We start from the raw sequence: 16,482 nt of genomic DNA, 5'->3' as shown, positions 1-16,482 counted from the left end.
TTTTGTAAAAACAAAATTGTACATATGTGCATAGGAAAGTGTTCGGATGGGTACATGTCAAAACATTAATAGCAATTACTCCTAGACTCTCATTTTTCACCTGATACATCATTCACTGCTAAATATTTTTGAATAAGAGTGTACCATTTAAATGAAATATAAAACAAGAGGCTACATTTTTAAGTATTCAGGGTAGTGACACACCCCATCCATGCCTTGACCATATCTAAGTTTTTGTGGGCTTTCTTCTCAGAGTCCAATTTTGGAGCCCTTGTAAGAGAACCTCATGTCCAGGCTGATCTCTCAGGTCCTGGCCACTCTCCCAGGATCATATGCCAAACCACAGGCAGTCACTGATGCTAATATTGGAAGAACTGCCTTGTTAGCCCCATTCCCCAGAGATGGCAGCAAATTTGGACGATGACACACTTGGGGCTCTGTGCCAGTGAGAACCATGGAATCATGTAGAAGCATGGATAAAATCTTCCAGTCCCTTTCCCAGACATGCCTTCCTGCCCCTGACCAGCAGAAGAACCCCCACAAGGCTGGCTGCTCTTCCTCTTCAACTCCTTCCTGATGCCTTCCTCTCTTCTAGGTTGGGCAACTTCCTCTCTCCTCCCGGAGTGGATAGCTCTGTGCCACTGTCAGAACAAGACATCATGACACATGCTGCCTGAGGGAGGAAGGAAGTGCCAAGCCCAACCGACTCCCGTCCAGTCAGAGGCTCCCAATAAGGTGAGTCTCTGCACTCGGGACTGCATACCCAACAGCGGTTTCTGAGCAGTTCAGGCAATTCCTCTCTAGGCTCTCTGCAATTTCTGGAGGGATGAGCACCTTTCCCAAACTGGATCCTTTGCAGTGGTGTGCACATCATGAGGTTTGTCTTTGACTCTCTTTCTTCTCTTTTTCTCTTTCTTTCCTTTCATAGTGCCTCTTCCTTATGCCACCCTCACACATGCTATGTCTTCATGGACTCTCCCTTCCCTTATGAAAACCTAGCCACAAACAAACAAACACAAAGAGCCCAAATGATTTACACAGTCAAGAGTATTTCCTTTCAGGGAAATTTTCCTGAGTCAAAGAGAAAATATGTGATGGAATGCCAGAAAGTTTCAATCACTTGGGGAGGTATTCATGGGTAGTCAGGATTGGATGATCCTACAGTGAACCCCTGGACATGGTCATCATCTTTGTCTTCTCTTAAAAATGGACCAAGACTTTTCTTTCCACTTCTAGGAACTAATGATCAAACTGAGAAACTCGGAAAATAAAGTAAGTCCTGTTATCCAGGTGCTTCTTCTATTTATAAAGGTCACTTTGGAAAGAGGCAACTCTTATTATCCAGAAAGTTTGTGATCTGTCAGGAGTTGTGGGGACCTCTTCTGTGATAGAATTCCTACAGGAGTTTAAAAGAAACAACTCTGCACTGTTTCATAGGACTTGTTAACAGGGCTTCTATGTCCATGGTCCCTTCTGCTGGTTGTTGTTGTTGTTGTTGTTGTTGTTGTTGTTGTTGTTGTTGTTTTACAAAGGCTCTGTATTGAAAGCAGGTATTACTTTTTCCATTTCCCAGATGAAGAAACTGGGGAACCCAAAATGAAGTGATTTTCCTAAGGTCTCCAGAAAAATTTTCATGGCCAATCTGGGACCAAAGCCAAAATCTTTTGGTTCCTGGATTAAGACCATTTTCACACACTACACTACTTTTTCTCCATCCACATCCTTTTAAAAAGCAAGTCATGGGGTGCCCAAGTGGCTCCATTCATTAAGCTTCCAACTCTTGATTTTTGTTCAGGTCATGATCTCATGGTTTGTGAGATCAAACCCCACATCAGGCTCCGTGCTGACAGCAGAGAGCCTGCTTGGGATTCTCTCCCTTTCTCTTTGCCCCTCCCCCTCTTGTTCATTTTCTCTCTCTCTCTCTCTCTCTCTCTCTCTCTCTCTCTCTAAAAATAAATAAACTAAAAAAAAACAAGTTTCTTCTCTAGTAGTTCTGCATTCCTGGCTTCCCACCCCCTTCCACACCACATTATTCTCCTCTGACCATAGGGAGCCGATATGCTGCACTATTCGTCAGGCAGGATAATCTCCAGGAGCTATAAGGAAAATGAGGAGGACTCCAAGGTTCAGGGCAGCCCACCTTCCAACTGCTTCTGGGGCTTTCTCCATTCTTATGAGCAGCTTTGCCACAGGAGCTTTATGGGCATTACCCCAGGTAGCAGCCATAGCCTGCTAACTGTCCAGTAGAGACCATTCCCTTCTTACAACCTCCCTGAGAGGAACTGAGAGGAAACACCTCACATTTCCTAAACCATAAACTCAGGGCCACCTGCTCCTATTTGGAGGGTCCAGTTACAGTGACAGACTAGTTAGGTGATGGAAGTGAAGGATCAGAATAAAACATAGATCCTAAATGGGTGAGCTGGGACAGAAAGAGCATTACTTCTGAGTTAGCTCTGTGATCCAACCCTATGTTTAGTGGCCCTGGGGACATTAATCCATCCTTCTGGTTCTTAATTTAATGATCTGAAAATGAGAATAATATCTATTCTCTAATTCTAAAATGGGAATTAAACTAGAAAAGAAACGTGGTAGACACCCATCACTGGCCAAAGTCACAAGATAGCACAGTGGGAAAGGAAGAAACAAAGAGAAACATAGAAACTGGAATAGTTAGGGAATGTTTAAGAGATAGCATAGCCCAGTGGTTAAGAGCATGGACATTGAGGATAGATGGAACTGAATTCAAATTCCAGTTCTACCATTTATTAACTCTGTGACTTCGAGGATGTCACAGAACCCCTTTGAGCTTCAATGTTTTCATCTATAAAATGGAAATAATAATACCTATGCCACATAATTTCTGTGGTCACCAAATGAAAGGCACATAGGTAAAGCTCTTAGAACAATACCTGGTTTATAGAAAGGGCTCAATACATGAGTGGCTACAACTTTTAGATCTCATGAATCATCATTCCATAATGAAACCAATTCAGAATAAGTCTATAGCATATTATGAATTTCCACATTGTTATAATTGAAAAGTCTTATGTTCACTCTCTTGAGTAGTATCATGGTGACATCCTTTAGTTAGAAATATAAAAGCAGATAGGCCAGCGGAGGTGAATAAATCCATTTCTAAGGGGCAAGAAGCTAAGTAAACCAAGTGGGCAGTGTGATGTAGTTGGACATTTGGAGAACTCAAGGTATCCAGACATAAGGTGACCACTTAACACTGAGTTATGCTCAGCAAGTCACTTCCCTAAGCTTTGGTTCCTCATCTGTGAGATGCAAATAGTGACTGTTGCAGCTGAAGTGTCTCAGAATAGCTCTGATGATTATATGAGATAATGTATGTACAACTACCTTACAGAGAGGCTGTTCTTAATTAGTTCATACTTTTTCTCCCAATAGTCTAATTGTGAAGTTCAAGATTTCTTGGGTTTAGACATGGACACAGCTCATTTGTGCACTTCCAACTCTGATTTCCTCCCCAAAAGCTATGGTTTATGACCATCCCAGATCATTATGACAACCCTGTGAAAAAAGGCCGGACACACAGCATTTGCTTAGTTCTGGGAACCAAATTTTAATGACAGTGACAGTGTGGAGTAGGTTTGCTGTAGAGAGACCTGGATGACAGAAACACTCACTCCCAGAAAAACCTGGAGACCAGTAGAACAGGACTGAAAAATTGATAGGCTTAATTGCCAGCATTTACTGAGCACTTACCAAGAACCAGGAACTCTCACCTCATCCTCATAAACACAACTTCATGAGTGATGTGCTGTTAACACCCCCATTTTAGAGATGAGGAAACTGAGGTTCAAAGAGGATAAGTGACTTTCTCAAGATCATAAGGCTATTAAATGAAAGATCCGGGATCCCAGGCCAGTGTCTGGGCTTTTCACCACTGCACCGTCTGCCTTTTTTGACTGATGTTTAGATTTCTTAAGGGCTTTCATGTTGAAGAATAAACTTGTTCTGTGAGATTCCAAAGGGCCAAACACTGTCCAAGTAATAGGACTGAAACTAGTGTTACATATTATCAAAAATTATTTTTAATGGTGTGCTGACAATTAGATTAAGTCTCCTTCAGTTTTTTTGAGAGCAAAAGATTGGAAATCCCTTATCTAAAAAAAAGGATTTGCTATTGGTTATTAAAGTCATTCATTTTAATCATATTCTGATTGTTCCTTCATTTGACTTCTTTGAGGTTTTCTATCTTGAGTCAGTGCATCTAGTAAGATTTGGGATGAATGAAAATATGTCTTTCATTTGTTAGGCAAAAGACAGAATAATACATAAAGTTCAAGTCATCTTGATGACAAAATGATTTCAGAAAAGATAAACATAGAAGCTGAGAATCTGGAAACTGTTTCTCCTGAAACGTGTCTGTATATTCTTTGAGAAGTCTTTGGGTACCACCAGGGATACGCATTCCTCAAAATAGAAACTGTTGGACCAAATGACTTATGAAACCCTTTTAGCAGGTGGATTTCTCAGTTATGTAGCCCATCAAGAGGTCTTATTACCATGTATAAGGTGCCTTGGTTTTAATTTGAGGAGTCATGTTATATGGTATCACTAGCATAGTCTTTGGAGCCCAATAAACATGACTTTAAATTCAGATTTTTCCCTTTGTGGGCAAAACAAAACAAAACAAACAAACAAAAAAGGTTAAACTTTCCATGCCTTAGTTTTCTAATTTTTAAAACTGGTGAATCTGTACAATTTGTAGTAGTGGTGATGTTGATGATAATGAAAAATCCACACCTTGTTATTTTGGAAAAGAATTAAGTCCTTGATCTGTCTATCAACACCGTGTGTAGTTTATATTGGAGCACAAAAGTGATAGTAACTAAGCGGGCTTCTCAAATGTTCAAATCTATAAAAAGAATCCTTTTTTAGAAAACAGTACAGAGCTTCCTAAAAAAATAAGATTATAACTACTATATGGTAGTTATAATCTGGGCCCCCAGGCCTGAGGCCCAGTACTATCAGTACTATAGGGTCCAGCAATTCCACTTCTGGGTATTTATTCACAGAAAACAAAAATACTAAATTCAAAAAAATGTATGTACACTTATGTTCACTGCAGCATTATTTATAATAGCCATGACATGAAAACAGCCTAAATGTCCATGGATGAATGAATGGCTTAAGATGTGGCATGTACACACACACACACACACACACACACACACACACACACACACACGAATGCTATCCAGCCATAAAAAAAGGAATGAAAACTTGCCATTTGCAATGACATGGATGGACCTTAAGGGCATTATTCTAAGTGAAATAAATCAGATAGGGAAAAACAAATACATATGATCTCACTTATGTGAGGAATATAAAGAAGAAAAAAAACCCTCATAGATGCAGAGAACAGAGTGGTGGCTGCCAGAGGCAGAGGGCAGAAAGTGGGTGAAATGGGTGAACGGAGTTCAAAGGTACAGACTCACAGTTAAAAAATGAATAAGTCATGAAAATGTAATGTACAGCATTTTTAGCATAGTTCATAATATTGTACTGCATTATTTGAAAGTTGCTAAGAGAGTATATCTTAAAAGTCTTCATCACAAGAAAAAGAACTTGTAATTATGTATGGGAATGGGCATTAACTAGAATTATTGTGGCAACCATTTTGCAATTTACACAAATATTGAATCATTATGGTGTATACCTGAAACTAATATAATATTATATGCCAATTATATACCTCAATAAAAAAATAATAATCCTGTTTGTTCTTATGGCAACAGATGGTCAATAACAGCTGGACCAGTGTATCCCATTTTGTTCTCTTGGGCATATCTACCCACCTGGAAGAGCAGATCCCACTCTTTCTTCTTTTTCTACTGATGTATGCAATCAACATTTTTGGGAACTTTGCCATCATCACATTGATTATCTCTACTCCACGTCTCCACACCCCCATGTACATCTTCCTCAGTAATTTGGCTTTGGCAGACATCTGTTTCACCTCCACCACGGTCCCCAAGATGCTACAGAACATTTTCTCGCCTACAAAGGCCATTTCCTACATGGGCTGCTTAGTCCAGACCTATTTCTTCATTTGCTTTGCAGCCATGGAAAACTTCCTTCTGGCTGTGATGGCCTATGATAGATACATCGCTATCTGCTACCCTTTCCGCTACCCTACGATCCTGACCAGAATGCTGTGTTCACAGATGGTGGCTCTGTGCCATATCCTCTCCCATCTTCATGCCCTGCTGCACACCTTTCTTATGGGCCGATTAATCTTCTGTGCAGATAACAAGATCCCCCATTTCTTCTGTGACCTCTACCCTCTGATGAAGATTTCCTGCTCCAGCCCCTACCTCAACACCCTGATGATTCACACGGAGGGTGTTATTGTCATCAATGGAGCTCTGGCTTTCATCATTGCCTCCTATGCCCGCATCATCTCAGTGGTCCTCCAGATCCCCTCGGCCAAGAGCAAATGGAGAGCTTTTTCTACCTGTGGCTCCCACCTCACTGTGGTGTCTATCTTCTATGGCACACTCACATGGGTCTACTTCCGGCCCCTTACCAGCTATTCAGTGACTGAGGGTCGCATTCTGACAGTCATGTACACAGTGGTGACCCCCATGCTGAACCCCTTCATTTACAGCCTGAGGAATGGGGATGTCAAGGGAGCCTTCAGAAAATGGGTGAGCAGAATGTGGACTTCTTCCTTTAGATAAAAACCCAAAACACAGTTCCCAGTTTTATCTATGATTCTGGGGAAACAGTTTTGCCCTTCGCGTATCTGTTTCCTTTAGAACTTCTCAGAAATATCTAAATTAGGAACATATTATGGATTTTACCATTGAATATTATCCTGAACTGTCCCTTCATTCCAAAGCATGTGAAACTATGTATTTAGTGTAAGCCACTTGTGTAACTTTAATTATAATTGAGAATATTTTCTGGGTCTGCCATTAAACAACAAGGTTGTAACATTCTTAGATGCAGGCAACAGAAACCAATTCTGGTTGATTCATGGAGGAAATGAGTTTATTAAAAGAGTATGTGAAACTCATGAATTTCCAAGAAGGCTAAGCAACCGGGCTCAATAAAATAAACAAGACTAAGAAAGATCATATGGTCATAACCACAATCAAAACCATTTCCTAGAATTGGTCTGATGAGGTCACTGCTGTAGACTCTTTTCACTGCCTCGTATATCATCAACAACACTATCAGTACTAGCCATTTGCATAACCCCTGGAGGCCTGACAACCAGATGTGACAACCTCCAGAAAGAACTGCCCACTTCTTGTTCTTTGTAACAACACATTTAGATTCAAAATAAGGTGGTCCATGTGGCTGGCCAAGACTTGGTCATGGCGTCCATGCTCTAGTTCTCAAGGAAACTGGGCAAGCAATATTGCTGCTTTCATTATCTGTAAGTGGGTGAGAGGTTCTACCTCCCACTAAGACAAATGAAATGGTGGAACTACTCCAGTATGGGAAGAGAGACATAATGACAAATATCTACTATTTAGGGTCAGGAATTAAGCACTGTCACAGCTCTCCAACGTGCATTTTCTTAACCTTTATTAGCTGCACCATTCAGGGATAACTTAAACTCTTTTTGTCTCAGCATGCTCCTAATCTTCTCTGTAGCTGATTTGTGGAACTTGCCTATATTACTGGGCATTTGCCAACTAATCAGTGCTAGAAATGAGAAATGGGTCCGAGAGCTAAGATGTCTATTAAAATGTCAATTCTTTGGTTTCATGGGCGTTTCCAGTTTCTTTCTGAAAGGAAAAGGTGAGAAGGACCTCCCAGGACATGGGGCAGAAATTACAAGGGCAGGCTGATTTATAGGCCATCAGACTGTAGAAAGTTTTATTGTAGGATATGAGCAGTTATAGCACTGAATTGAGAAGGAGCTAACATTGTGGTAATTTTGTGTAATGGGATAGAAGAATGGTTTCTTGGAACCTATATGTAAGTATTGGTCACCAATGAAACTGGTTTGAGGAGCTAAACTCCTTGAGTCTTCGACTGCATCAGGATAATAAATTCTTCCAAGGTAAAGAGGGCCCTGACACTTATAAAATGATAATAACAGAGAAATGAAACCAACTTTTGATTACTTAACTCTGGTTCTTCACACTTTCCAGGAAGTACCTAACCTATCCAATATTTTTCTTCTGGATTATACTGTTTTCTTTTACTTTGTCTTTCCTGCCTCCTTGGCCTACCTTCCTCCTTTCTGTGTCTTTAGGTGGCAGTTCCATGGCTGATCTCCTTTATGCTTTACCAAATGATTTGCATCACCTGTTAGCACAGTAGCCTCTTCTAAGAAGCCCCAAATGCCCCTATGGAAAGAACTTTCTTCAGGTAAAGAAATGGACAAGAGAGTAAATTAATACATTAATAATTAAAGAACTGGAAAATGCTATGGAAAAATTTTGTATTTAGATAATACACTTCCACTTCTAGGAGTTTATCTCACATAATGGATATATATAATGAATAATATTTTATGTTCAATACACTTTTGTTTATGATAGTGAAAAATTAGAAATAATCTTCATGTATACTAATGGAATTCTGGTTCATTTTGTTTGGTAGTTAGATAGACAGTATTATCTGTTCACAATTCTTCCTTCCTTTTCTTTCTTTGTCATGGCTTTTCTGGGGCAGAATCCACATCTCCATCCCATTGACTTTGGGCTGGCTTTAGCTAGCAGTTTATGAACAGGCATAGCAAATGCTGCTTCCAATAAAAAGCTTTGAAAGGATTTAGATCATTTGGTTTGCCCTCTTGATCTCTGGCATTCACCATGAGATAAAAAGCTCATCTCATGTAGCTAAAGCTCCTTAGCTTTAGTCTCAGAATGTGAAACACATAGAGCAGACCTGAACTTGACCCAGGACTGATGCACGGTTGCCTCTTCTAACCTGCAAATTTTTGACCAAGGAATAAATATCTATTGTTATAAGCCACTGAGGTTTGGGGAATGTCTCTTCTTCAGTACTTTGAAGGAAATTTCAACCAATACATTACACACATACCATGAACTGCTGTGCAGTCAATAAAAAGAATAAGGCAGATTAATTCCTGGCCTTACTCTCAGATCATCAATAACCTTTAGGTACATACAGATATCCAAACCATTAACCACCAGCAGTTTGTTCTTTTCTCCCATTATTTTTTTCACTTGTATGCTATTGATGATGATGATGGTGATGATGATGATGGTGATGATGATATACACACATATGGTGCTCATGAGCTGGTCGTTATTATGAGTGCTTTACACATATTTTATTCATAAAATCCTTTCAACAACCCTAAATTATAGATACAATTTCTCTCTTCTTTACAGATGGGTAACTGAGGCAGAGGGTAGTTGAATCATTGTGAAAGATCATTCTAGTGTAAGCCCTATAGTTGGCTTTTCTTTCTGTAATGCAAGTGCCTGACCTAACTTTGATTCTGGAGGGATCCATTTTAATGGCTATCTCAAATAAGTACATTGCCAGCCACACTCCCTGCCACTTTATATCCACCCACACACACACAGAATGCTCATTTGTTTTAGAGATCTTGATTGATTTAAATTAACTGACTATTTGGGCTGTTTGTTTTTTTCTCATCCCACACTTTAAACCTCTGTTCTTATGTTTTAAATCTGCCCACAAAGTGAACTTGTGAAACCCTAGGCCCCTCATTTTACCTCAATAAAAACAGAACACCAAGCCCAAGTTCTCTCACGCTCCCTTTCTACCTGTGAACCTGCTGTGTGCCCCTAGGTATGCTGTATGCTTTCCAGGACCTGTGAGTAATAAACCTTTTTTTTTTTTTCAAAGTTTCCCAGTGCTTATTACTGAGGCCTCTTGCAATTTATAGTAAGAACCACAGGGGAAGGTCCAGCTACAACACTGGTTATCAACAGCCTGAGAAAATAATTACACAGCAAGTAATGACAAAAGTGGGATTCTAATTCATAGTATCTGGCTCCAGAATCCATCCCCTTAAACACTATCCTACACCATCTTCAAGAAAGCCCATTAGCATTTCTCTTGGGTTTCTGTACTGTTTCATGCTGACCTTTTCAAGGAGAATAATTTCTGGAAGATAATATGTTTGCACAAAAGAGCTACTTACTTCTATTGTGTCAGTGTAATTATAAATACTGTACTCTTTATCTCCCAAAGGTGTGTGTTTCTTTACACCAACACTTAACTACCTGAAAAGGAAATCAAGAAAACAATCCCGTTTGCAACAGCATCAAAAAGAACAAAATATTTAGGAATAAATTTAACCAAGGAGTTGAAAGATACGTACACTACAAATGGTAAAATGCTGATGAAATAAATTAAAGCAGACACAAATAAATAGAAAGATATACCACATGCATGGATTGGAAGAATTAATATTGCTAAAATACCAATACTACCCAAGGGGATATTCAGATTCAACACAATTCCTATAAAAATTTCAAAGGCATTTTTCACAGAAAAACATTCTAAAATACTTATGGAACAAGAGAAGACCCCAAATAGCCAAAGCAATCTTGATAAAGAACAAAGCTGGAGACATCATATTTCCTGATTTTAAACTGTATTACAAAGCTACAGTAATCAAAAACAGTATGGTACTAGCATAAAAACAGACACATAGGCCAATGAAAAGAATAGAGAGCCCAGAAATAAGCCCAAGCACAAATAGTCAACTACTCTTTGACAAAGGCGCCAAGAACACACAAAGGAAAAAGGATAGTCTTTTGAATGCATGATGTTGGATAACCTGGATATCCATATCCAAAAGAATGAACCCTCACCCCTACATTACACCAGTCACAAAAATTAACTTGAAATAGATTAAAGATTTGAAATGTAAGACATGAAACCATAAAACTCCTAGAGGAAAACATAGAGAAAAACCTTCTTGACATTGATCTTGGTAATCTTTTTTTAAAAATTTTTTAATGTTTATTTATTTTTGAGAGAGAGAAAGAGAGACAGAGTATGAGTAGGGGAGAGGCAGAGAGGGAGATACAGAATCTGAAGCAGACTCCAGGCTCTAAGCTGTCAGCACAGGGCCTGATGTGGGGCTCAAACTCACAAACCACGAGATCGTGACCTGAGCCAAAGTCAGACACTTAACGAACTGAGCCACCCAGGTGCCCCTTGGCAACCTTTTTTTTTCAATATGTCATTAAAAGAATGGGCAAAAAAATCAAAAGCTGACAAACAGGATTTCATGAACTAAAAAGTATCTGCACAGCAAAAGAAAGAATCAACAAAATGAAAAGGCAATGTATGGAATGGAAGAAGACAATGGCAAACCATATATTTGATAAGGGGTTACTATCCAAAGTATATAAGGAACTCATACAATTCAATAGCAAAAACAAAGCAAATGAAACCATATATTCCTATTAAAATGAGCAAAGGACCACAATAGACATTTTCCCAAAGAAGACATACAAGTGACTAACAGGTATATGAAAAAGTGCTCAATATCACTAATCATCAGGGAAATGCAAATCAAACCACAATAAGATATCACCTCACACCCATTGCAATGGCTATTATCAAAAAGACAAGAAATAATAAGTGTTGGCAAGGATGAGGAGAAACTGAAACTCTTCTACACTGTTGATGGGAATGTAAAATGATACAGCTGCTATGGAAAACACAGTATGAAAAGGTCCTCAAAAAATTTAAAAATAGACCTACCACATGATCCAGCAATTCCATTTCCAGGTATACACACAAAGGAAAGAAACTAGTGCCTAGAAGAGATATCTGCACTCCCATGTTCATTGCAGCATCATTGACAATAGTCAAGATATGGAAACCAACTATGTGTCTGTCAACAGATGAATGGATAAAGAAATTTGGGTATGTATATACAACGGAATATTATTCAGGTTTAAAAGATTATATCTAGTCATTTGCAACAACATGGATGAACTTGGAGGACCTCATGCTAAGTGAAATAAGCCAGACATAGAAAGGAAACAAAACTGCATGATATCTCCTAATCTAAAAGAATCAAATACTTAAGAAGCAGACAGTAGAACAGAAGTTACCAGTGGCAGAGAGTTGGGGGAAATGGGGAGACATTGCTTAAAGATACAAAGTTGCAGTTGTGTAGGATAAGTATGAAGTCTAGAGATCTAATGTACAGCATGATAAACATAGTTAATAATATTGAACTGCCTATTGAAAATTTGCTAAGAGATTGGATTCCAGGTGCGCTTAGCACACACACACAAATGGTAACTGTGTGAGGAGACGATATGTTAATTAGCTTGACTGAAGTAATCACATCACTATGTATGTCTGTACCAAACCATCATGTTGTACACCTTAAATATATAAAATTCTTATTTAAGAAATAAAATAAATAAAATAAAAAATCTTTCTAGTGTTCCTTCGTCACTCCTTGATGACTTCAGCATCTGATTCTCTGTCTCCACCACTATTTAATTCTCACATTTGGAAATACCAATATCCATACAAATGGCTTATCTAGCAACTTGGATTCTCCATTCCTACCCTGTTTAGCTCCAGCAATCTTTTCCTTCACCTCATCTCAGCCACCCACTCATATGGTTATATCTTAGACTTTGCTATTACAAGCTCTTTCACCTGACTTAATTCAGATCTCCAACTCCATCCATTCTCTGACACTGCTGAGATTACCATTGCTTGAGATTGTTTTTCATTATCCATCACTTCATTCATGCTCTTCTTTCCCACCTTAACAAGAATATATTTTATGGTCCAGAACTGTAACCATCTTCTTGCAAACACCCTTAGTTCTATCGTCTCATTTTTGCTCTACCTGGCAAAATTCCAGCCCTAGGTAAACCCAACATTTTGTTTTGATGACCTGAATATAGTTGGAGAACATCACCCAATCATGCTGATTTAATATTAAGCTTCTGAACAAAACACCAATATTGGCAGAGTTGGGGCTTACCATAACATCTCCTAGAACTTCACTTTCCCAAACTCTAGCATATTCCACACATTTCTTTCCACAATTCTCTAAAACAACCCTGCTCCCACTACTCTCTATTGAAGTCTCTTCAAATACATGACATCTTCCTGCCATCAAATCCATCAGCCCACCTACATCTGAACCCACCATGTATGCTGACTTCCTTTTTGTTAGAGGGGGAAACGTGGCTCAGCCCCTTGATAAAATCATCCCCTATGATTTGATATGAATCCTCTTTTGAGGCCTTTATTCTTGCAATTAAATACTTTCTCTCTTGAATTATTAATTTTTAATTACATACTGGATCATTTCTATCAGCAAGCAAACAAGCTTAATATCTTTATCCTTTACAAAAATTAAGAAGAAAATTCTCCCTTGACTCATGTCCTTCTCAAATTACACACCACTTTTTGTCTACCTTCTCAAAAAAACCAAACCAAAACAAAACAAAAAAACTATACTTCAGAAGTATCTATCATCACAGCCTCCACTCTCAGTTGCAATTTTATCATAAAAGGAATGTAATTAGAATTTTTCCCTTAACACTTCACTTAAGTACTCTCATTTTCAAAGTTTCCAGTAATCTATATCTTGCCAAATCTAACAATCAATTATGTTTTCTTTAATGACCTCTTAACTACATTTGAGTGAGTGAGACTCCTGTATTCTGGATATACTCTTTCCTAGGATTATTACATACTAAATTACCTGCCTTCTTTCTACTAATGGCCACTTGTCAGTTTCCTTTCCTACCTCTACTCCCAGACCTTTAAATTTTTATTTTTATTTATTGAGAGAGAGAGAGAGAGAGAGAGAGAGAGAGAGAGAGAGAGAAAGAGACAGTGCAACCAGGGGAGGGACAGAGAGAGAGGGAGACACAGAATCTGAAGCAGGCTACAGGCTCCAAGCCAGCTGTCAGCACAGAGCCTGACACAGGACTTGAACTCACAAACTGTGAGATCATGACCTGAGCCAAAGTTGGACGCTTAACCGACTGAGCCACCCAGGCACCCCTGAGTTCCACTCCCAGGCCTTTAAATCTTTAGGTGTGCACCCATCTCAGGGCTCTTCTCTTTTCTATATTCTCTTACTATGTGATTCTATCCAGTGCTATGGCTTGAAATACAATCTACATTTGGTTGTGACATTTCTATCTCAAGACAAGATGTCTCCATGAGCCTCAAGAATTATATATTCAACTACCTATGAAATATCTCCACTTGGGTAGAGATCACAAAATTAACATGGCCATACAGACTTAGTGATTTCGCCCCCCTCCCAACCGAATCTGCATTACTTCCACCTCCACAGAGACTGTCACATATATTAGAAATTAGCAAAATGATTCCATCCACTTCCACAGTCCATCCTTGATTCTTCTTTTTCCCCTGAAATATTACATCAAGTCTATCAGTGTGTTTAAACAGCTCCACTTACCTTTAGTCCCAAATCAGACCACCTACTTCTGGTGTTAGAGCCACTATGAAGACTCTCCCACCCAGTCTCTATTACCAGTGGCCTAAATTGTATTTTATGAAGTGACACGAACACTCAGATGGAATAATTCAGTCAGTATAAATACTGAACTTCTTATTAGTACTGTGAGTTGAAAATACTGCGAGACTGTAAAATTATTACTGCTTTAAAAGAGGTTTAGCAGCACTTTCAACAGTATCCAAATTATGGAAAGAGCCTAAATGTCCATCAATGATGAATAGGTAAAGAAGATGTGGTTTATATATACAATGGACTACTACTTGGCAATGAGAAAGAATGAAATCTGGCCATTTGCAGCAATGTGCATGGAACTGGAGAGTGTTATGCTAAGTGAAATAAGTCATACAGAGAAAGACAGATACCATATGTTTTCACTCATATGTGGATCTTCAGAAACTTAACAGAAGACCATGGGGGAGGGTTACAGAGAGGGAGGGAGGCAGACCATAAGAGACTCTTGATGACTGAGAACAAACTAAGGGTAGATAGGGGGTTGAGGAGAGGGGAAAGTGGGTGATGGTCAGGGAGGAGGGCACTTGTTGGGATGAGCACTGGGTGTTGTATGGAAACCAATTTGACAATAAATTATATTTTAAAAATAAAAATAAATAAAAATAAAAGAGGTTTAGGCTACTCCATGGTCTACTCAAAACTCATTCTCCTGGGTGAAACACCTGTACTCTGAAAACTATAAAACACTGATGAAAGAAATTGAAGATTACACAAATAAATGGAAAGATATTCCATGTTCATGGACTGGGAGAACACATATTGCTAAAATGTTCATGCTACCAAAAGCAATCTATAGATTTAATGCAATCCCTCTAAAAATATCAACAGCATTTTTCAAAGAACTAGAACAAATAATCCTAAAATTTGTATGAAACTACTGAAGACCCTGACTAGCCAAAGCAATCCTGAGAAAGAAGAACAAAAGTGGAGACATCACAATCCCAGATTTCAAGATATAATACAAAGATGTAGTAATCAAAACAGTACTGGCACAAAAGTAGACATAGATCAATGGAACAGAATAAAGAGCCCAGAAATAAATCCAATATTATATGGTTAACTAACCTTTGACAAAGGAGGCAGAATATGCAATGGGAAAAAGTCTCTTCAAGAAACGGTGTTGGGAAACTGGATAGTAGCATGCAAAAGAATGAAACTGGACCACTTTCTTGCACCATACATAAAAATAAACTCAAACTGGATTAAAGACCTAAATGTGAGACCTGAAACCACAAAGATCCTAGATGAGAATGAAGGCAGTAATTTCTCTGACACTGGCCATAGCAACATTTTTCTACATATGGCTCTGAAGGCAAGGGAAACAAAAGCAAAAATTAACTATTGAAACTACGTTAAAATAGAAACCTTTTGCACAGCAAAGAAAACAAGCAATAACACAAAAATACAACCTACTGAATGGGAGAAGATATTTGCTAATGATATATCTTATAAGGGGTTAATATCCTAAATATATAAAGAACTTATGCAACTCAACACCAAAAAACCCCACCAATAATCCAATTAAAAAGGGGCAGAAGACATGAACAGACGCACCAAAGAAGACATACAGATGGCCAAGAGACACATGAAAAAATGCTCAACATCACTCATCATTAGGAAAATGCAAATCAAATCCACAATGAGATATCACCTCACACTTGTCAAAATGGCTAAAATAAAAAACATGAGAAATAACAGGTGTTGGTGAGGATATGGAGAAAAAGAACCCTTGTGCTGTTGGTGGGAATTCAAACTGGTGTAGCCACTGTGAAGAACACTATGTAGGTTCCTCAAACAATTGAACAGAGAATTACCATATGATCAAGTAAGTCCACTACTTAGTATTTACCCAAAGAAAACAAAATCATGAATTCAAATATATATACATATATATATATATACATATATATATATATATATATATATATATATATATATACACACATATATAAACACCCCTATGTTTATTGCAGCATTATTTATAA

At 38.5% G+C, this 16,482-nt stretch overlaps 1 protein-coding gene across 1 annotated transcript; it reads left to right on the top strand.

Moving 5' to 3' along the window:
- The first annotated feature begins 666 nt into the window (after nt 1–666).
- On the top strand, nt 667–6,716 carry LOC125150897 (olfactory receptor 1Q1-like). The gene is made up of 2 exons (XM_047831360.1): nt 667–735; nt 5,772–6,716. The coding sequence occupies exons 1-2, from the start codon at nt 667–669 to the stop codon at nt 6,714–6,716; spliced, it is 1,014 nt and encodes a 337-aa protein (XP_047687316.1).
- The last annotated feature ends 9,766 nt before the right edge of the window (nt 6,717–16,482 follow it).

The sequence above is a fragment of the Prionailurus viverrinus genome, chromosome D4 (genome assembly GCF_022837055.1).
Source record: "Prionailurus viverrinus isolate Anna chromosome D4, UM_Priviv_1.0, whole genome shotgun sequence".
Classification (NCBI taxonomy): Eukaryota; Metazoa; Chordata; class Mammalia; order Carnivora; family Felidae; genus Prionailurus; species Prionailurus viverrinus.
This window is presented reverse-complemented; position numbering and strand designations above follow the sequence as displayed.